Source organism: Erinaceus europaeus, chromosome 1 (genome assembly GCF_950295315.1).
Source record: "Erinaceus europaeus chromosome 1, mEriEur2.1, whole genome shotgun sequence".
Taxonomy (NCBI): Eukaryota; Metazoa; Chordata; class Mammalia; order Eulipotyphla; family Erinaceidae; genus Erinaceus; species Erinaceus europaeus.
Window position 1 is genome coordinate 117070434 of NC_080162.1, and position 20056 is coordinate 117090489.

Consider the following 20056-nt stretch of genomic DNA (forward strand, 5'->3'; position numbering starts at 1 on the left):
TTATTATTATTATTATTATTATCATTATTATTTTAAACAGAGCACTGCTCAGCTCTGCCTTATGGTGGTGTGGCATGAGAGTCTCTTTGCATAACCATTATGCTATCTACCCTCCACCCTTATTTATTATTTTTATTGAATAGAGACAGCCAGAAATGGTGAGGGAAGGGGTAGGTAGAGAGGGAGAGAAACAAACACCTGCAGCCCTGCTTCACACTCACAAAACTTCCCCCCTGCAGGTGAGAGGGGGCCTTGAACCTGAGTCCTTGTGCATTGTAACATATGCGCTCAAACAGGTGCACCACCACACGGCCCCGCAAGATTTATTTATCTATAATACAGAGAGAACCAGAAATCACTTCTGGGGATTGAACTCAGAATCTCATGCTTGTAAATCTAGCTCTTTAACCATGGTGCCACTTCCCAGGTCGCATTATTTTTGCTTTTTATTTTTTAATATTATGTTTACTAGTGATTTAATAACGGTTTATAAAATTAGAAAAACAAGTTGTTACAGTTCCACACCAAAGTTCTGTCTCCTCTACCCCCCCCCCCCACCCTGACCCCATCACCATCACAGTTCTCAAAAGTTTGGCTAGTCTTTGCTTGCTTGCAAGTTTACCTGCTCACTTCACTAAGCACAACCACCTCGGGTTCCATCCATTTTGCTCCGTACACATTTTAATATCCATTTGCTCAAGGTCGTCATCTCCCAGGTGATCTGTGGGGACTCTGTGGGTTGGGGACAGGAGTGAGTGCAACCCTGCTCTTCTCAGACAGTCCACCACCCAACGAGGGTGCTGAAACCCAGAGCAGCACCCGCTGGCCAGGGTCATCCAGCCACCAGGCCTCGAGAAGAATCGGGTCCCGCTATCTGGGTTCCCCAGAGAACCCCGGGACCCCTGCCCGCCAGCTCTTTCTGACCCACCTCCCCACTGCACCCTGCGGTGACCGGGAAATTTTAGAACAAAAGGCGCGAGGGGCGTGGCCTGCGCGACGGGGGTGGGGTCGCGGGGCAGAGGCTATAAAAGGCGGCGGTCGATACGGTGCTGCAGACCTAGCAGCCCTTGGGCTGATGGCTCGGGCTGCCGGGCTTCGCCGCGCCGGCCCGCGCGCCCTCCAGCTCGCGCCACCGCCGCCGCTGCAGCTACTGCTGCTGCTGCTGCTCCCGCCGCCGCTGCCGGCCAGGGCCCTGCGGCCGCCGGTGAGTGCCCACTGCCGAGCAGCCCTTCTTTGCCGAGAGGGGCGCGGGGTAAGCGGGCTGGGCCCAGGGGCCGAGCCAGACCCATGAGGGCGTCCCAGGTATCCTGCCTGGCGCCACCCGCTGCCCAAAGCGCCTTTTGGGTTTCTGGGGGCATGATAGGTAGTGAGCCTCCCGTCCCTGGGGGTGTGCAAGTGGGCCCTGCGCCGGTACGGCTCCAGGTGGCGGGGCGCTGCTCTGTGGTAGGTGCATACTCACACCCAGCATTGATAATGCGCTTCCCGTGGCCCCGCGGCTCCGTGGCCGTGCTGACAGTGTGATGAGGAAGTGGTCGTGGGAGGGCGTGGTTACAAAGCCTCCAGGTGTGTGAGCTCTGTGAGAGTCGCCAGGTGTGCAGCAGGTGGGAGGACTAAGGAGGACCTGGAAGGACTGTAATTGCGGTGGGCGTGGAAAGAAGAGGGAGCTGGTGGGGGTGGTGGAGACCCTCAGAGATGGCGAGAAGCTGGGGAGAAAAGGGAGGGAGAAAAAAGTGGGATCTGGAGAGTCCGTGCCCAAGACTAGTAGCTTGAGGAGAGGAGGTACAATGGTGGGGTGCGTGTGGCAGCTGGGATTCATCCACAAAACTAAGTCCTCCTTTCCAGCTGGGGCCACCGGGGGCCAGTCACATCACGGTGGCCAGGCAAGACCTGGGGTCCCAGTCTAGGCAGCTGCAGGCCCATCTCAACCACAGCTGAGGCCTGCAGCCAGCAAAGGAAGGAATGGGAGCTGGGAGAGAAGGACAGGTGCCCAGGCAGGTAGGGAAGGCTGGGTCCCTCATTGCAGCCACACTGCTTGCCCTGGGTAGTCTGGCCCCAAACTGGCTGTGAAAGCAGAAGAGAAGGGATAGATGTATTGAGGTGAGTGGGAAGTATCTCTCTGTGGAGGCTCTGCCTCTTCCCAACCCTCCCCCCACCCAGCCCCCCTAGAATTGAGACAGAGTCAGGTATCATATAGGTAGTCAATGAGCCTGCAAGTTTGGGAGCTGGAGAGACCAGACTTTGAACACCCACCCTCTCAAGATGGTGGGAGATAACACTGCCCACAGCTGGCTGGCTGGCTGGTGAGGATCGGACTAGGCTGAAGAGACTTCATCACTTTAGGTTGCCACTTTAACTTTCATCCAGGGCCAGCTAGAGCCAGGTCTGAGCTGGGCTGCTACTTGTCACTCTGCAGATATGCAAGGAGCATTTGGGGTCGCCTCTGGCATGTTTATCCCCAGGCTGCTGGCTGGCAAGGCCAGGAAACCTCTGTAAATATTTATCCCTCCCAGTTCAAAGCTTTCAGGTTGATGAAAGCCCCAGTGCCTGCACTCCAGTGGTATAATGGGCTAGTTTCTGCAACTAGTTGGGGAAAGGGTGGGAAGGGAAAGATGAGGCCATAGCATTGGAGAGAAAAGAGACCAGCTGACTGTGTGATGGGGGCATGTTGCCTGACCCCTCTGAAATCTCCTGCATAGACTGATGAGAGGTGCTTCCCTGTTTCCCTCCCAGCTTGACAAAGTGCCTTCTCCCTGCTGACAGCAGAAAGCATCTCTATAATTATCTCAGCTGGACCAATAGTTTACTAGTTTGGACTTCCCCAACAGCTGCTGAGCCCTGAACTCCCTGTTTCTAGACACCTCTAATCTGCTGGATTGGGAGCTTGAATCCAGGAGATAGCTGACCCAGTAGAGCACACAGTGTATCATGCACAGGGAGTTTGAGCCCCCAGCACCTCATGGGAACAACCAAAGGGGAAGCTTCACAAGCAGTGCTGTAGTCTATCTGTCTCTTTCTCTCTCTTTCTATTATCTTTATTTATAAGGGAAGATAGCGAGAGAGACAGAGAGACATCAGCATCCACTTGTAAAACTTTTCCCCTGCAGGTGGGGTCCAGAGACTTGAACCTGAGTCATTGTGTACTGTAGCATGTGTGCCTAATGAGGTGTACCACCACTGGGCCTCTCTCTGTCTCTCTCCCTCTGTCTCCCTTTCTTTCTCCCTCGGGCTATCTTTTTTTTCTCTCACCCTACAAGCTTCCTTCTAGCTGCATCTCCTGTTAATGATTTAAAGTCTGGAGACTTTGGGGAGGGGCTAGAGGGAATTTGGGGAGCCCCGATCCCCAGGTATGGGAGAGGTGAGCCTATAAGGACAAGAAGCTGGACCAGCCAAATGCCATAGAAGGCGTTACAAAAGATGCTCATGTGGCCTTTTGTTGTGGCCACTCCCATGTGGCAGATGGAGAAACTGAGGCTGAGAGAGGACACTAGCCATGGTCCCTCTGTCCAGGGGCTCCATGGCACAGACTGCATCTTTCTGTTGCATTGAAAGAGCCATGGGGAGTCGGGCGGTAGCGCAGCAGGTTAAGCACAGGTGGGGCAAAGTGCAAGGACTGGCATAAGGATTCTGGTTTGAGCCTCTGGATCCCCACCTGCAGGAGAGTCGCTTCACAGGTGGTGAAGCAGGTCTGCAGGTATCTATTTCTCCCCTTGTCTGTCTTCCCCTCCTCTCTCCATTTTTCTCTGTCCTATCCAACAACAATGACATAACAACAATAATAACTACAACAATAAAACAAGGGCAACAAAAGGGAATAAATAAATAAATAAATAAATGTGAAAGAAAGAAAGAATGAAAAAGAAAAAACGCCATGACCCAGAGGTCTGGGTATGAGTGAGCTCAGTGCCTCCAAGGAAGGGAGGAAGGACAGGACGGGGCAAGGGGAGGTTGCCTATGACTAGCTACTCCCGGGCAGAGGGGAGAAGAGGTTTATGGTCACAGTCTAGACTCTGAGCTGTTTTTAGGTCCCAGAGGACAATACAGACCTTCCCTTCCCAGTGAAGTCAGTCCTTGTATCACTGCCAGAGTTGGGATGGCAATCTGTTTATCTGGGAGGTCTAGGAGGCAGGGTTGGGGGCAGGGGTGGGGTAGGGAGAGGGGACAGATGTTGTCAGCTAATCACACAGCTGTGGGGCACATCTTCAAGGGGAGACCCAGTCTCTATCTCACCCTGAGTTTATGGGGGTGGGGGTGGAGAATTTTAGAGCCTCCCTGAAAGTGTTTGGGAAGTAGCAGGTGCTTAACAACTTCCGGTTACTCAACAAACTGAGGCCATGGGGTGTCTCCTCTAGAATAGCAGGGTGGCAGGTAATGGTGGGCTATGAGTGTGAGCAGCCCACTGCCCGCAAGCTGCCACCTGAACAGGTGAGCTTCTCTAGGGATTTTTTGGGCATGATGGCGGGTCCCCTGGGGGGCAAAGGGCATGTCTGTGGAGCTGTCAACAGGGTCCCAGCCTAGACACAGCTGAGCTGCAGTAGTGCTATGTGCCTATTCCCTGCAAGCTCAGTGTCAGTTGGAACCCACAGCTAAGTGGTGCTGTTGCTTTGCCAGGGAACCAGTCTTTCAATCAGCAAGTCTTAAAACGTGGGGAGAACTGGTCCAAGGCCTCATACCCCAAGTAACTCCTCAGCCCTTGAGGGCCTAGGGTCGAAGTGAAATGTTCTTGGAGTTGAGTCTGGGTGGTTCCAGGGGTCTTAATTCTTGTTGGCTCAGGGAATGGGGGAAGGGTGTGAGGGGAGGGCTGGGAGGCTGGGTTACTATCAGAGCTCTAGGGCATTTGGGGCTGGGAGAGCTGCCAAAAGCCAGGCCTGCATGGCCCAGCTCATGCCCCAAATATGGTTGTGGGAGGCCACTGCTGCCCCATCTAGCCAGGCACTGAGTCTCGGCCAGCAGCACAGCTCTGTGCCTCTCCAGCATTATACAGGGTGCATGTCTTTGCCTGCAGCCAGGTGTGCCAGGTCCTTACCAGGCCCCAAGCTCACCCTTGCTGAGTGGCCATGCAAGGTCTCGCACCTTCTTGGAGACTCTGCTTTTCTTTCTCTCTTCCTTAATGGGGAAAAAAAAATTATTTATGCAGGGGAGTGAGAGAGAACCAGAGCACCACTCTGGCTTTTGCAGTGCCAGGGATCAAACTTGGGACCTCATGCTTGAGAGTCCAATGCTTTATCCACTGCACCACCTCTTAGTAGGAGAAGAGGGAAGAATAATCAGAGCATCACTCTGGATCATGTGCTGCCAGGGATTGAAATTGGGACCTCAAGCTTGAGAGGCCAATGGTTTAGCCACTGTGCCACCTCCCAGTCCACTCCTCTTTTGTTGTTGTTGAGATTTTATTTATTTATTTTAATTATTTATTTATTTTCCCATTTTTTGTTACCCTTGTTTTTTATTGTTGTTGTAGTTATTATTATTGTTGTTGTTGATGTCGTCATTGTTAGATAGGACAGAGAGAAATGGAGAGAGGAGGGGAAGACAGAGGGGGAAGAGAACAATAGACACCTGCAGACCTGCTTCACCACTTGTGAAGCAACCCTCCTATAAGTGGAGGGGGGGGATAGACACCTGCAGATCTGCTTCACTGCCTGTGAAGCGACTCCCCTGCAGATGGGGAGCCGAGGGCTTGAAGCCGGATCCTTAGGCCGGTCCTTGCGCTTTGCGCCATGTGCCCTTAACCCGCTGCGCTACCGCCTGACTCCCTTTATTTATTTTTAATGAGAGAGGTATGAGGAGATGTGAAAATAATCAGAGCATTATTCTGGATTATGTGCTGTCTGGGATTCAATGTGGGATGTCATGCTTGAAACCCCAATATGAAAAGAGAAAAAAAAAAGAAACCCCAATATGTTATTCACTGTGCCACCTCGTGGGCTACTCCTCTGCTTGTCTTACATACATACAAAAAAAAAAAAAGTCATCTTTGGCCTTGGGGACTTGAAGGAAGCAGAACATCTATGTCAGAGTTGCTTTCAGCAGCTCTGGGGGCCCTAATGGGGTGGGAAGAGAGTATCTGGTAACTGGAGGTAGATCACATCTGGCCCCCACTGTGCCTAACTCTGGTAGGATATGAACAAAACTGCTCTCTCTAGAAATCACAGCCCAGTTACTGGGATTCCCAGCCCCATGTCATAGCAAGTGCTTTCCACACATCTCTTCAGCTCCTCCTCCTCAGACCAGCAAGGTGATAGGGCATCACCTCATCAGGTGAGTAAACCAAGGCAGTACTCCATGCTGTACTGGCAGTGGGTGAGCTGGGCAGAAGCCAGCTGACATAACTGGGTCGGGCAGTGGGGTGGCTGCAGGAGGAGAGGGAGATAAGAGAGGGAGAGAGCTTGGTAGGATCCTTTCCTGGGCATGGGGTTTCCCAGGGCTTGCTGAGTAGATGAAATAGCAGCAGTACAGTGCTCTTCAGAAAAATGAGGGGAAGCAGAAAGGTGCCTTGAAATGAGGAACAAAGACACTACTCAGTCAAAGCTAAAGGGTGTAGCCTGGGATCCATTGCTCTCTCTCTCCCTCTCCCTCTCCTACTCCCTCCCCCCCACTTGCTTTTCCCTCCAGGGTTATGGCTGGGGCTCAGTGCTGGCACTACAAATTCACTGCTCCTGGCAGACATTTTTTCCATTTTATTGGATAGCACAGAGAGAAGTTAGGAGCAGGGAAGGAGATAGATAGGGAGTGAAAAAGAGACTCCGTTTGTGAAGAGTCCCCCCTGCAGGTGGGGAGCCGGGGGCTTGAACCCGACTCCTTGCTCAGGTCCCTGTGCTTAGTACTGTGTGTGCTTAACCAGGTGTTGCCTTCGACCTTTCTCTCACCCTCATTTTCCCCTTCAATACAGTGGGCATGGGTGGAGCCTGGGTCTCCTGACTGGCCTTGAAGATGCAAGATCTCATCAGACCTTTGCAACTCCTCTCCTTTTCAGGATGCCCACCTCCACCACCCAGGGAGGAGGGGGCCGCATCTCTGGCAAGAAACTCTGCCTAGCAGCCTGGCTTCTGCATCTGCTGCCCAGGAGACCTCTCAGCCTGTTAGAGGCCCCAGGACTCCTCGCTGTGGTGTGCCTGACCCACCCGATGGCTTGGGGGCTCGGAACCGACAAAAGCGCTTTGTCTTGTCGGGTGGTCGCTGGGAAAAGACAGACCTCACCTACAGGTAGGAGCTGGTGGCTGATGGAGCAGGTTCAGAGCCTTTACTATGTGTCTACTTGTGAGCCTGCTGATCTCATACCCTCCTCTCACACACCCTCCTCCTTCTCATCTTTTTAACATGTTAATCAATTAGTTAATTAATTGGGGGAGTGGGCACTGAGATTCACACCTGAGCAATTCCACCACTCCCAGTGGACTCTTTTATCATTTTAAAGATTGATTTAATATTTATTGACTAGAGATAGAAATTGAGAAGGAAGGAGGAGGTAGAGAGAGAGACAGAAAGACACCTGCAGTCCTGCTTCACCACTTATGAAGCTTTCCTTCTGTAGGTGGAGGCTGGGGCTTGAACCTGGGTCCTTATGCATTATAACCTGCACTCAGCCAGATGTACCCAGCACCTTATTTAACCTTTTATAAAATATATTTGTTTATTATTGGATAGAGACTGAGAGAAATTGACAGGAGGAGGAGGTAGAAAGGGAGATAGTGAGATATTTGCAGCCCTGCTTCACCACTCATGAAGCTTTCCCCCTGCAGGTGGGGACCAGGGGTTTGAACCTAGGACCTTTCACACTATAATGTGTGCATTTAACCAATGCACCACCACTTGCCCCATTATTTATCCTCTTTTAAGATGGTAAGAGACAGAGAAGGACAGTGGAATATTATGGCCCTGCTCCAGCACACACGAAGCTTTCCCTGTGCATGTGCTCCCATGTTGTGCTAAGGTCTCAAACCCAGGTAAAGTGTGTGCTCTACCAGGTGAGCCATCTCTGAGGCCTCTCCTTTTGTTTTAACCTGTGTGTCCACTGACCCCAAGTCATCTATGGGCCATTACCCTGGCACCCCAATTCAGACATGCAGCTAACACCTTGCAAACACTGATGCCCTCCAAAGCAAAGGGGAAGTGCTTCTGAAAACATGCAAAGTCTCAGTACATGTATAGTTGTCCCTGTAACATGTTGGACACTGGCTTTCAGCAGTGCCCTGCTCAGGGCCAGGTTCTGAAACTGTGTGGCAAGAGAGACAGACATACTCAGCCCATCCTCATGGGGAGCTAGGCCTTCATAACAGTGTTCAGATCTGCCCCTGAAAGTCGGGATCCATGTGGGTGGAAGCAGAGGTCAGGGGTCGGGGCTCTGGTAGTACGTAGGGAAAGTGAAGTTTACATCTTTTTTTTAAAATTTTTATGTTTATGTGTTTATTTTTCCTTTTGTTGCCCTTGTTTTTTTATTGTTGTTACTGATGTTGTCATTGTTAGATAGGACTGAGAGAAATGGAGAGAGGAGGGGAAGACAGAGACGGGAAGAGAAAGATAGACACCTGCAAACCTGCTTCAACGCCTGTGAAGTGACTCCCCTGCAGGTGGGGAGCCGAGGGCTCGAACCAGGGTCCTTATGCCAGTCCTTGAACCTTAACTCAGGACCTCATGATTAACTAATTGATTAAAATGTTAAAAAGGTGAGAAGTATGCTTAACTCATTGCACTACCACCCGACTCCCAAGTTTACATCTTCTACAGACTGTGACTGGGGGGTCCAGATGCATGAGGAACACTGCATTAAAGCTGAATCTGTGTGGGGAACTGGAAGCCAAGAGAGGAGTTGGGGACCAAGGGCTTCCTGAAGTGGGTGCCACAGTCATGTCTAGAAGGAGGGGGTTAGGACTCCTGGTCTTGTGTTGTGTCCACTCAATGCAGAAATCTGTGTGTGAATCAGGACACGCACCTGCACAATCATGGGTCCATATGGCAGAGAATTGACTCAGTGCACACTTGACCCATGTCCGATATGCTTGCGCCTCAACTGAGAAGTGGGTCTAAGTATACCCTGGGTGAGGCCCAGGCTCCTCCCTCTCCTCCCAGGATCCTCCGGTTCCCCTGGCAACTGGTTCGAGAACAGGTGCGGCAGACGGTTGCAGAGGCCCTACAGGTGTGGAGCGAGGTGACGCCACTTACTTTCACCGAGGTGCTGGAGGGTCGTGCGGACATCATGATTGACTTCACCAGGTGAACTGATAATCTGAGACAGCCTGCTGCTCCCCCCACCCCTGTAATAAACCCACCTGTGTCAGTCACTGATTCTGCCCCCACCCACTGCAGGTATTGGCATGGAGACAACCTGCCCTTTGATGGGCCTGGGGGCATTCTGGCCCACGCCTTCTTCCCAAAGACCCACCGAGAAGGGGATGTGCACTTTGATTACGATGAGACCTGGACTGTTGGGGACAACCAGGGTATGGGCCAGAGACCCATTTTCCAGATGGGCCAAATAATGAACATGGAGAATAGGATATGCCAAGGTGCTGGGAATGCAGGTCTGCAGCCTGGGTGCCTTGGGAGGTTCAAGGTCTGCTGTTCTCTTTTCCAGGCACAGACTTCCTGCAGGTGGCAGCTCACGAATTTGGCCACATGCTAGGGCTGCAGCACACAACAGCAGCTAAGGCCCTGATGTCCCCGTTCTACACATTTCGCTACCCGCTGAGCCTCAGCCCAGATGACCGCAGGGGCATCCAATACTTGTATGGACAGCCCCGGCAAGCTCCCACATCCAGGCCTCCAGTCCTCAGTCCCCAGGCTGGGGTAGATACCAATGAGATTGCTCCTCTGGAGGTAAGGCTGAAGTGGTAATTTCCTTCTCCTTCGTCCCTCCCTCCTGCTGGTCTCTCTGGCTCCAGTGTGGGCTCTCACCTGGCCCTTGTCTCCCACTCCAGCCAGAAACCCTGCCAGATGCCTGTGAGGTCTCCTTTGATGCAGTTTCTACGATCCGCGGGGAGCTTTTCTTCTTCAAGGCGGGCTTCGTGTGGCGGCTGCGTAGGGGCCAGCTGCAGCCAGGCTACCCAGCACTGGCCTCCCGCCATTGGCAGGGGCTGCCCAGCCCCGTAGATGCTGCCTTCGAGGATGCCCAGGGCCACATTTGGTTTTTCCAAGGTGAGTGGGAGTTGGACACTATACTCTAGAGACTTCCAGGAGACAGGATTAGCTTGGTTGAGGGCAGGGACTGACAGACAGACATGGTGGGCATGGTGGGGCAGGGTAGCCCAATGAGAGAACATGGCTCATTCTTCTGGGTACAACTGGGAAGCTCCTGGAGGCAGCATCTTTGGAGGGAATAATGGAAATGGGATAATGGAAATTATCTGGGGAGATCATGGAAATGGGCTGCCCTCAAAGTCACTGCATGGGGCAGGACTGATAACTCCATGAAGTCACTCGCTTGAGTGCACAGCATGAGTCAGATCCCTGGGTCTGGTGCCCCCAGGCCCTATATATTCACTTTTTCTTTTTTTTTAAATTTTTTAAAATTAATTTTATTTTTGAGAGAGATGCAGAGAGAGACACACACACAGAGAGAAATACCAGAGCACTGCTCAGCTCTAGTTTATGGTGGTGTGGGGGATTGAACCTGGGATTTAGGAGCCTCAGGCATGACAGTCTGTTTGCATAACCATTATGCTGTCCCCCCCCCATTCACTTTCAGTAGCAGAGCCAGGAGCCTGATGCATTCTGGGCAGCAGGGTCTCCATAAACAGAGGCCTGGCAGGGGCAGTGTCCACGAATGGTCAGGGGACACTTGTCACAGGTGGCTGAATGTCAACAAAAGGAATGAGAATTCATGTGGTATTTCTGTTTCTTAGAATAACTGCCCCTGTGGTCTGGGAGGTGGCACAATGGATAAAGCATTGGATTCTCAAGCATGAGGTCCTGAGTTCAATCCCCAGCAGCAAATGTACCAGAGTGATATCTGGTTCTTTCTTTCTTTCCTATCTTTCTCATTAATAAACAAATAAATAAAAAATTAAGCAAAAAAAAAAAAAAAACTACCCCTACATGGTCCTTCCAGAGCCCACAGCATCCCAGTTGGTCAAGTCTAGTTCCAGTTTCCCTCTGGATGGCATTATTGCCTTGTGTATTTAAAAAGTATTTTATTTGTTTTACTTTAATAAGAGAGATAGAGGTACAGAGGGAAAGAGAAAAATAATGAAAGAAGGTTGAATGTAAAACATTAATTAATTTTTTTTTAATTTAATAAAAAAAAAAAAGAAAAAAAAATGGAAGAAAGATCAGAACACAGCTCAGCTCTGGCTTATGGTGGTACTGTTGATTGAACCTGAGACTTGGAGCCTCAGACATGATTTTTTTTTTTTTTTGCATAGTGATTATACTGTCTCCATAGCTATTTTTGTCAATTTAAAAAAATTTTTATTTATAAAATGGACATATTGACATGACTATAGGATAAGAGGGGTACAATTCCACACAATTCCCACCACCAGAACTCCATATCCCATCCCCTCCCCTAATAGCTTTCCTATTCTTTATCCCTCTGGGAACATGGACCAGGGGACATTATGGGATGCAGAAGGTGGAAGGTCTGGCTTCTGTAATTGTTTCCCCACTGAACATGGGCATTGGCCATACTCCCAACCTGTTTCTCTCTGTCCCTAGTGGGGAAGGGATCTGGGGAGGTGGGGCTCCGGGAAACATTGGTGGGGTCGGGTCGTCTGCCCAGGGAAGTCTGATTGGCATCATGGTAGCATCTGGAACCTGGTGGCTGAAAAAGAGTTAAGATATAAGGCAGAACAAGTTGTTGACTAATCATAAACCTAAAGGCAAGAATATTGCAGATGAAGATTTGCGGTCTCAGTTTTAGAACTGAGACCTACTAGCTTTAGTAGGTCTATATTTTTTATAATAAATTATATTTATTATATTATATTTATTATATAAATATATTTTAGGTATATTCCAAGGGGCCTGTGACTTACTAGTTTTTGCCTGAGCCTGACATCTAATATGCAGGTGGACCCAGGTTATTGTCTGCAGATATGGTGGTCATAATTGGAAAAAGGGCTAGAAAGCTGCATTAGGGAGGAGAGTAGCTCCAAAATATGGGGAAAGTATATAAATATTGTTAACTGTAAACCCCATTGATTTGATCTGAGGCCCATATTCAGCACAGGAGCCTATGTAACCTCTGTATCCCTATAGGTCTGAGTTCACATTCTGTGGTCATGGCTAGGAACATTCCAGGTTGCACTAATTTCAGGACCTATCTTCCTCGGGTAGTTGGTAGAGTATGTTGTCCAACCTCCCTTTGGAGAATGGAACATCCCCTACCATTGTTGATCAACATTGAGAGCAAGGTCCTATAGGGGCCCACAAAGGGCCATTATATTGTTCTTGATGGAGATGACCAGTGACAGTGGTGAGAGGGATCTGTTAGAGGTCTATGCCCATCATGTCTGTGTGGGAATCCCTGACTAGGGCCCCAGGTGATGGGGTGGCTTGATAGTGACTAAAGAGTCATTGTTAAAGTATGCCAGTCTCTTGCCCTTATTCAGATTTTATAGTCCTTACTTTGTCTGACAAGGTTAACTTTGGAATGGTTGAGGGACATGTAATAGGAGGTAGGTGAGGAGGTATTTCATTAGGTACTTTATGGTGTTTTTTTTTTAGGTCTTTCTACTTGCTTCATTTATTAACTTACTACGAACTATTGTGTACTTTTGCTTTAAAGTATATACTTTACCCCAACTTGTGGATACATGTGTATATAAGCCCTATCTTATGGGCCCTTGTTTGTTTTTTTTTTTTTGGTTTTTGGTTTTAATTTTTGTATTATTATTTATTTTCACTTTCATTGCCCTTGTTTTTTTATTGTTATTGTAGTTATTGTTGTTAATGTCTTTGTTGTTGGATAGGACCAAGAGAAATGGAGAGAGGAGGGGAAGACGGGGAGAGAACGATAGACACCTGCAGACCTGCTTCACTGCCTGTGAAGGGACTCCCCTGCAAGTGGGGAGCTGGGGGCTTGAACCGGAATTCTTATGCTGGTCCTTGCACTTCATGCCACATACGCTTAACTCACTGCACTACTACCCGGCCCCATTTGTTTTATTTTTACCACAGCACTGCTCAGCTCTTGTTCATGATGATGTGGTAGACTGAACCTAGGACTTTGGAACCTCAGGCATGAGAGTCTCTTTGCATAACTATTATTCTATCTAGCCCTCCACAGCTATTTTTTTCTATATAAATCAATATATATATTTATTATATTTTTTAAATACTTATTTTGGATAGAGACAGAAATTGAGAGAGGAGGGGGAGATTAAGAGGGAGAGACAGAGAAACACCTATATCCCTGTTTAACCACTTGTGAAGCTTCTTCCACTGTAGGTGGGGATCAGGGGCTTGAACCTGGGTCCTTGCACATTGTAATGTGTGTGCTCAACTAAGTATGGCACACCTGCCCCCCCCCCCAGCTAATTTTAAAAAATATATTTACTGATGAAAAAGAGAATCAAAGCATCATTCTGGCACATAAGATGCCAGGGATTGATCCTATGCTTGAGAACCCAACATGTCATTTGCTGTACCATCTCCCAGGTCACACTGCCCTGTGTTTTTACAGTTGTGGAAAGTGAGACTGGGAAAATTTGGTGGCAGGGGTGGCTGGCTATGACAACTGGGTAGCTCCATTGCATCTCTCTGCAGGTGCTCAGTACTGGGTGTATGATGGTGAGAAGCCAGTCCTGGGCCCTGCCCCCCTTTCTGAGTTGGGCCTGCTGGGGTCTCCGGTCCATGCTGCCTTAGTTTGGGGCCCTGAGAAGAACAAGATCTACTTCTTCAGAGGAGGTGACTACTGGCGTTTCCACCCTAGCATCCGCCGTGTGGACAGTCCTATTCCCCGTCGGGCCACTGATTGGCGAGGGGTACCTTCTGAGATTGATGCCGCCTTCCAGGATGCTGATGGTGTGTGGAGTGTGGAGGGTGGGGCAGCTAGCTGCCGCTGGGCCCCTGCCTCCTGCCCCAGTCAGGAGGTCCAGCACTTCATCATTAGCCTTTTGTCCAGTGCCCTTGCTGCTCCTCCCTTCTCCTGTGCCAGTGCTCTAGTGGCAGGTTACAGATGACACAGGGCCCAGGAGGTGCAAACTCCTTTCCTGCCTCGAGCTCTTCTTTGAATAGCCTGGAAATGGCACCTGCCAATGGCCCAATTTCCAGAGGAGCAAGCAGTTTCAGGCACTGATGTTCTACACTAGGGTCAGCCAGGTGGGTGGTGGGCAGCTAGTACTCTCACTCTGATAGCACCTGCTCCACCAGCTTGATGGACTGGAGACCTACAGTCCGGTGCTCTCTCCTTGGTGCTGCCCCCATCCCACAGCCAAGCTGTCCTTCAATAGAACCTTCTGTTTTTAAAAAAATATTATTTAATTATTATTGGTTAGAGACAGAGAGAAATTGAGAGGAGAGGGAAGATAGAGATGGAGAGAGACAGAGAGATACCTGCACCCCTGCTTCACCAATGTGAAGCTTTCCCCTGAAGGTGGGAACTAGGGGCTTAACCTGGGTGTGTGCTTAACCAGATATGCCATTGCCTGGCTCCTTAACTGGACCTTCTAGAAAAGCTGTCCTGTGGTGTCCTTAGGCCCCAAGGCTCTGGGTCCTATGTCACCCATCTTGCCTTAGGATGTCCATCTGTAGTCAGGTTGAGACAGGGTCTGAGAACAGAGGGGGTTGGAGGGGAGTGATAGGAGTGGTACTTGTTTTGCTGAAGGCTATGAGGTAGGTATATAGGTAGGTGGGTGGGTTTGGCCCAGCCCAGATTCAGGGGCTACAGGGAGAAGGCTCCCCAGGCAAGTTCTGTCCTGGAGCCTACTGGATAGCAGTGGCCAAAGCCTGCACATTGGACTCCTCTGTGCACTTCCCTGGGCACAGACCTACAGGCAGCCCTAATGTCCACTGCCCCCGGACTGACCCTTTTCTCTCTGCAGGCTATGCCTACTTCCTGCAAGGGCGCCACTATTGGAAGTTTGACCCTGTGAAAGTAAAGGCCTTGGAGGGCTTTCCCCGCCTCGTGGGCCCTGATTTCTTCGACTGCACAGAACCTGCCAACACTTTCTAAAAGTGGTGGGGATGCCCTCATGGCCTGTGATGTGATATCGCCGGACCGCTGACATCTCAACCATCCTGTGATCCTCTTTGTGACCTGGGGCCACCAGGCATAGGATGGAACTGTATCTCCACAGGAGTGGGAAGGAACACTGCCACAGTGACAGCTGCTGGGAGGTGGCCATGCTGGTCATGGTCACCCACTAGCCACTGCCCCAAACTTGGCAGGGAGACTTGAGCCCCACCTGTGTAGATCATAGTTACACTCGGCCTGGCCTTTTCCTCCATCCCTGCCCTTTAGGATAGGGCCTCAGCAGGGATGGGGAGCAGGGGCTCCAGCTCTCACTGTTCCTCTTGTGAGGCTGGTGCCGGGGGGGCTGGAGTGCCACAGCCTTCTGTTCTTTTCTGAGAAGTCAGTTCTGGGTAGGTGCTTGCAACTGCTTGTCTTCCAATGGATGATCCTGGAGACACAGTCCCCAGAATACAGGTCAAAAGGTCCTGTCAGTTGGATGCTTCCTGCTGGGGACCCGGGGCCCTGGAGGCCCCAACATACCTCAACTTGTCATGGGCTGGATCATTCCTACCCTCATCCTGTGTTGCGACCCTCCAAAGCCATTGTAAATGTGTATACAGTGTGTACAGAGCCTTTTTTTTTTTTTTTAATGCTGAGAATTGTTATTAAATACATCATTTTCTACCTGCCTGCTTGATGTCTTTCTGTGACTGTGAGGTCAGGATGGGAAAGGGCTGGGTGGGGATGGGGCAGGTGGAGGCTGGCCTCCAAACCTGTTCTGTCCTGGAAGGTAGAGTCAGATCCCCACATCACTGCAGTCTCTGGACCTTGGGTCTGTGAGCAATGTTTATGGTTCCTTCTGCTCTTTTCCTCCAATGGACCCCTGGAGTGGCTTCACCTTTGGGTCCCTGCTCCCCCAGGCTGTCTCTTCCTAAGTGGAATTTTTTTTTCTTTTAGCATTTCTCCTTTACCTAAGTGGAAATTCTTTTTTCTGGCTGCTTCATGTCCTGAAAGTGCCATTGCTGTTGGGATGCAGAACCACACTCGTGGGACCCAGACAGGCTTTGACTGAATCAGATGAAGCTCTTAGCAGTGGCTATTTTTTTTTTTTCCTACAGGGTTATTGCTGAGGCTCAGATGAATCCACTGCTCCTGGAGGCCATTTTTTCTCTTTTGTTGCCCTTGTTGTTTTATCGTTGTTGTGGTTATTGTTATTGATGTCATTATTGTTGAATAGGACAGACAGAAATGGAAAGAGGAGGGGAAGACGGGGAGGGGGGAGACAAAGACAGACACCTGCAGACCTGCTTCACCGTCTGTGAAGAGACCCTCCTGCAGGTGGGGAGCTAGGGGCTGGAACCGGGATCCTTAGGCCGGTCCTTGCACTTCGCGCCATGTGTGCTTAACCCGCTGTGCTACTGCCCGACCTCCTCATTTTGGTTTATTTCACTTAACATTATTCCTTCATACTCCATCTAAGTTGAGGTAAAGGAAATCATTTCATCATCTTTAACAGCTGAGTAGTATTCCATTGTGTATATATATACAACTTACTTTCTTTTTTTCCCACTTTTGTTGCCCTTGTTGTTTTATTGTTGTAGTAGTTATTATTGTTGTTACTGATGTCATTATTGTTGGATAGGACAGAGAAATGGAGAAATGGAGAGAGGAGGGGAAGACGGGGAGAGAAAGATAGATACCTGCAGACCTGCTTCACCACTTGTGGTGGGGAACTGAGGGCTTGAACCAGGATCCTTAAACTGGTCCTTGTGCTTAGTGCCATGTGCGCTTAACCCGCTGAACTACCGCCCAGCCCCTGGCTATCTTTTTTAGATCTACTACATGACTCCACTAGATACATGGATTGTTTATGTGTATTCATCAGTGCTGTAAACTGTCAGCACAGGGTGATCTTGTTTCTGCCCACTCAGAGGTGGGCCTTGTCCAAAGTTCACAGTGGCACAAGTTTAAGAAGAGACTGGAGAGGGCTCCTCATCTACTGTGCTGGCCAAACCAAACAACCACCTGAGCCCTGGAATCCTTCCTGCCAAGCTGCCAAGCTGCACTTCTGCTTGGGCCAATCCAGTGTTATCATTCTGTCCATCCCCACAGTTGAGAAAGGCTGTAAGCCTGGTGCTGGACTATCTGTTGCTAGACAACCCTCATCTATTCAGCTGCACTGCACCTTTCAGGAAGGGAAACTGAGGAAAGCCCTGATAACTCTGGTTTCCCAAACTTCAGACTTCATTCCTATTAATATATATATATATATATATATATATATATATATATATATATATATATATGTTATGGATTGACCTGTCAATACCCATGCTCAGTGGAGAAGCAGCTACAGAAGTCAGAACTCCTATCTTCTGCTCCCCATAAACAACCCTGATCCATTGCCCGAGCAGAGGAGAAGTGACAGGATAAAGATAAGAGGACTCAGCACTCCAGCTCCATCAGCACCTAAAGACAGAAGGAAAAGGAGAGGGACACATGAAGGTAGTTATGTTGTCATGAGTGGCTTGGAGGGGAAGAGAGGGTTGAATTAAAAAAAAAAAAGGGGGTGGAACTGTATAAATGTGGACAGATAGTTGTAGAAATGATGGTTGGCCCATGTCTACAACCTTAGGGGAACTGTGGTAGATTGCAATGGGGAGAGTGAAGATTCAGAACTCTGGTGGTGGGAATGGTGTGGATTCAACCCCCTGTTGACATGTAATATAAAAATAAATGAAAATAATATATATGTACATATATACTTTATATGTAATACAAATATATGTGTAAAATCTTAGTTATCGGATAGAGACTGTTAGAAATCAAGAGAGGGAGAGTCCAGCAATAACGCAGCAGGTTAAACACACGTGGTGCAAAATGCAAGGGATGGCAGAAGGATCCTGGTTTGAGTCCCGGGCTCCCCACCTGCAGGAGAGTCACTTCACAGGAGGTGAAGCAGGTTTGCAAGTGTCTTATCTTTCTCTCCCTTCTCTGTCTTCCGCCCTCTCGCCATTTCTCTCTATCCTATCCAACAACAACGACAATAACTACAACAATAAAACAACAGGGCAAGAAAAGGGAATAAGTAAATATTTAAAAAAAAAATCAAGAGGGTGGAGGGTAGATAGCATAATGGTTATGCAAACAGACGCTCATGCCTGAGGCTCCAAAGTCCCAGGTTCAATCCTGTGCACCACCATAAGCCAGAGCCCCCATGTCCACTTGGTCGATTCCAAATTATATTCCTCCATGAGGATAATTTCTGGAACCATCCGTTCCACCCCGGTCCCATGGCTGCCAGTTCTTAGCAACATCGCCCCGCCAGATATTCATTGGGATGCGGCATCATCTAAGTTCATTTCCCACGTCTACGCTCGACCGGACCTGCCAATATACGAGGATATCTTCGCCCACCCTGTCCAACGCTTGACGTCTCGTCACCCAATCTGGTCCCCTACGCCTACACTGAACTTCTCTGTTCCAGACTCTTGGAAACAGAGCTGGCAGTCAGCTGAGGTAAAGAACAAACACCTCATCACAGACCCCTGCAAGCGTCAACCTGGCTTTGACCTAGCACGTTATGATCGGGCCCTCCTCAATCGCTATCGAACAGGCCATGGCCGGTGTGCCGCTATGTTCCATCGCTGGGGAGCCAGAGACGACCCGAACTGCCCCTGCGGCTCCAGACAGACTATGACCCACATAGTCAACGACTGCCACCTCTCCAGATTCAAAGGAGGTCTTGAAACTTTACATCAGGCTCAACCTGACGCTGTTGACTGGCTACGGAAGAAGGGCAAACGCTAGAAGAAGAAGAAGCCAGAGCTGAGTAGTGCTCTGGGAAAAAAAAAAAAAAATCAAGAGAAGGGGTGATAGGGAGAGAGATAGACACGTGTAGCCCTGCTTCACCATTTGCAAAGCTTTCCCCCCTGCAGGTGGGAGCCAGGGGCTTGAACCTGGGTCCTTGAGCACTGTAACGTGTGCTCAACCAAAGAGCAAAGACATGGGAGGAGAAAGAGAACTAGACATCACTCTGGTACAGGTGGGGCTGGGGACTGGGGGACTAAACTCTGGACCTCAGAGTTCAGCACTTTATCCACTAGCCACCTATTGACTTCATTTCTATTGCACTGGGCTGAGTTCTCGTCTTCTCTGTGAGACTGGAAAAGTCTCACAGAGGCTTTTGCTGTTTCTGTCCATGGACTTTCCTCCCAACCCTGCTTAGGGAGGACGAGAAATGGGGTCGTGGCTCCTTTAAGAAATTCGTGGTAGGGCTCCCAGGTCTTTTGTTGGGAAGACCGGCGCGCGCGGCCGCGTCAACGCCCGCGCATGCGCACTTAGGACGGCCTAGTCTTCGGCTGTGGCAGAAGTAGGTGAGGAGTCGGGTGGCTGCACGAAACCCGGACAGGTCCGGCCTACGTTCACTGGCTCCGGCATCTTCTGGCTAGGCGCGTCCCGGCTCTGCCTCAGCCCTCCCGGACCCTCGTATCCCGGCCCCAGCCGCCCGCCTTCACCGCCGCCATGATGATGATGGCGCTGAGTAAGACCTTCGGGCAGAAGCCCGTCAAGTTCCAGCTGGAGGACGACGGCGAGTTCTACATGATCGGCTCTGAGGTAGCCCGCGGCGCGTCCTCGCCTCCTCGACCTCGTTTCCGAGGGAGCCCTCGGGCGCGTCTGCGCGCCGGGCACGCGCGCCCCCATTCATCATCGAGCGCGGGCGCGCGCGGGGGCGGCCCCTCGCAGACCTCGGGGGCGGGGCCTCGCACAGATACACCTCGGGGGCGGGGCCTCGCACAGTTACACCTCGGGGGCGGGGCCTCGCACAGTTACACATCGGGGGCGGGGCCTCGCACAGTTACACCTTGGGGGCGGGGCGGCACAGAGCCCGCCCACTCCCTTGCAGCGGGCTGCTCTTTGCAGTTCTCTGAGTGGAGGCTGGCAGGA

The 20056-nt window shown here is 50.3% G+C and overlaps 3 protein-coding genes across 8 annotated transcripts in view; 2 read left to right on the plus strand and 1 right to left on the minus strand.

Annotated features, from left to right (window-relative positions):
- Positions 1-20056, minus strand: part of CHCHD10 (coiled-coil-helix-coiled-coil-helix domain containing 10) — a 71943-nt gene that overhangs the window by 8069 nt on the left and 43818 nt on the right. The window lies entirely within an intron of this gene.
- Positions 1046-15798, plus strand: MMP11 (matrix metallopeptidase 11). 5 transcript variants are annotated; one of them, XM_007536437.3, is made up of 8 exons: positions 1046-1204; positions 6974-7203; positions 9067-9210; positions 9304-9437; positions 9572-9813; positions 9915-10131; positions 13702-13959; positions 14979-15798. In XM_007536437.3, exons 1-8 carry the CDS (start codon positions 1076-1078, stop codon positions 15107-15109), a joined length of 1485 nt encoding a protein of 494 aa, XP_007536499.1. In that variant the 5' UTR covers positions 1046-1075; the 3' UTR covers positions 15110-15798. The 5 variants fall into 5 exon arrangements, with proteins under 5 accessions (XP_007536499.1, XP_060050728.1, XP_060050737.1 ...); XM_060194745.1 differs by having other exon boundaries at positions 13702-13842; XM_060194754.1 differs by having other exon boundaries at positions 13868-13959.
- SMARCB1 (SWI/SNF related, matrix associated, actin dependent regulator of chromatin, subfamily b, member 1) overlaps positions 19450-20056 on the plus strand; it is a 43671-nt gene continuing 43064 nt past the window's right edge. For both annotated transcript variants that reach the window (XM_007536435.3, XM_007536436.3), the window contains exon 1: positions 19450-19726. In XM_007536435.3, the coding sequence (XP_007536497.1) occupies positions 19634-19726 (93 nt within the window). In that variant the 5' untranslated portion in view covers positions 19450-19633. The remainder of the gene's footprint in view (positions 19727-20056) is intronic.

Bases quoted from the DNA above. Each gene is read 5' to 3' on its own strand.
- MMP11 (XM_007536437.3), top strand. From the start codon at position 1,076: ATGGCTCGGGCTGCCGGGCTTCGCCGCGCCGGCCCGCGCGCCCTCCAG. The intron at 9,211-9,303 runs GTGAACTGATAA...CACCCACTGCAG, and splicing joins ATCATGATTGACTTCACCAG to GTATTGGCATGGAGACAACC. The intron at 10,132-13,701 runs GTGAGTGGGAGT...ATCTCTCTGCAG, and splicing joins CCACATTTGGTTTTTCCAAG to GTGCTCAGTACTGGGTGTAT.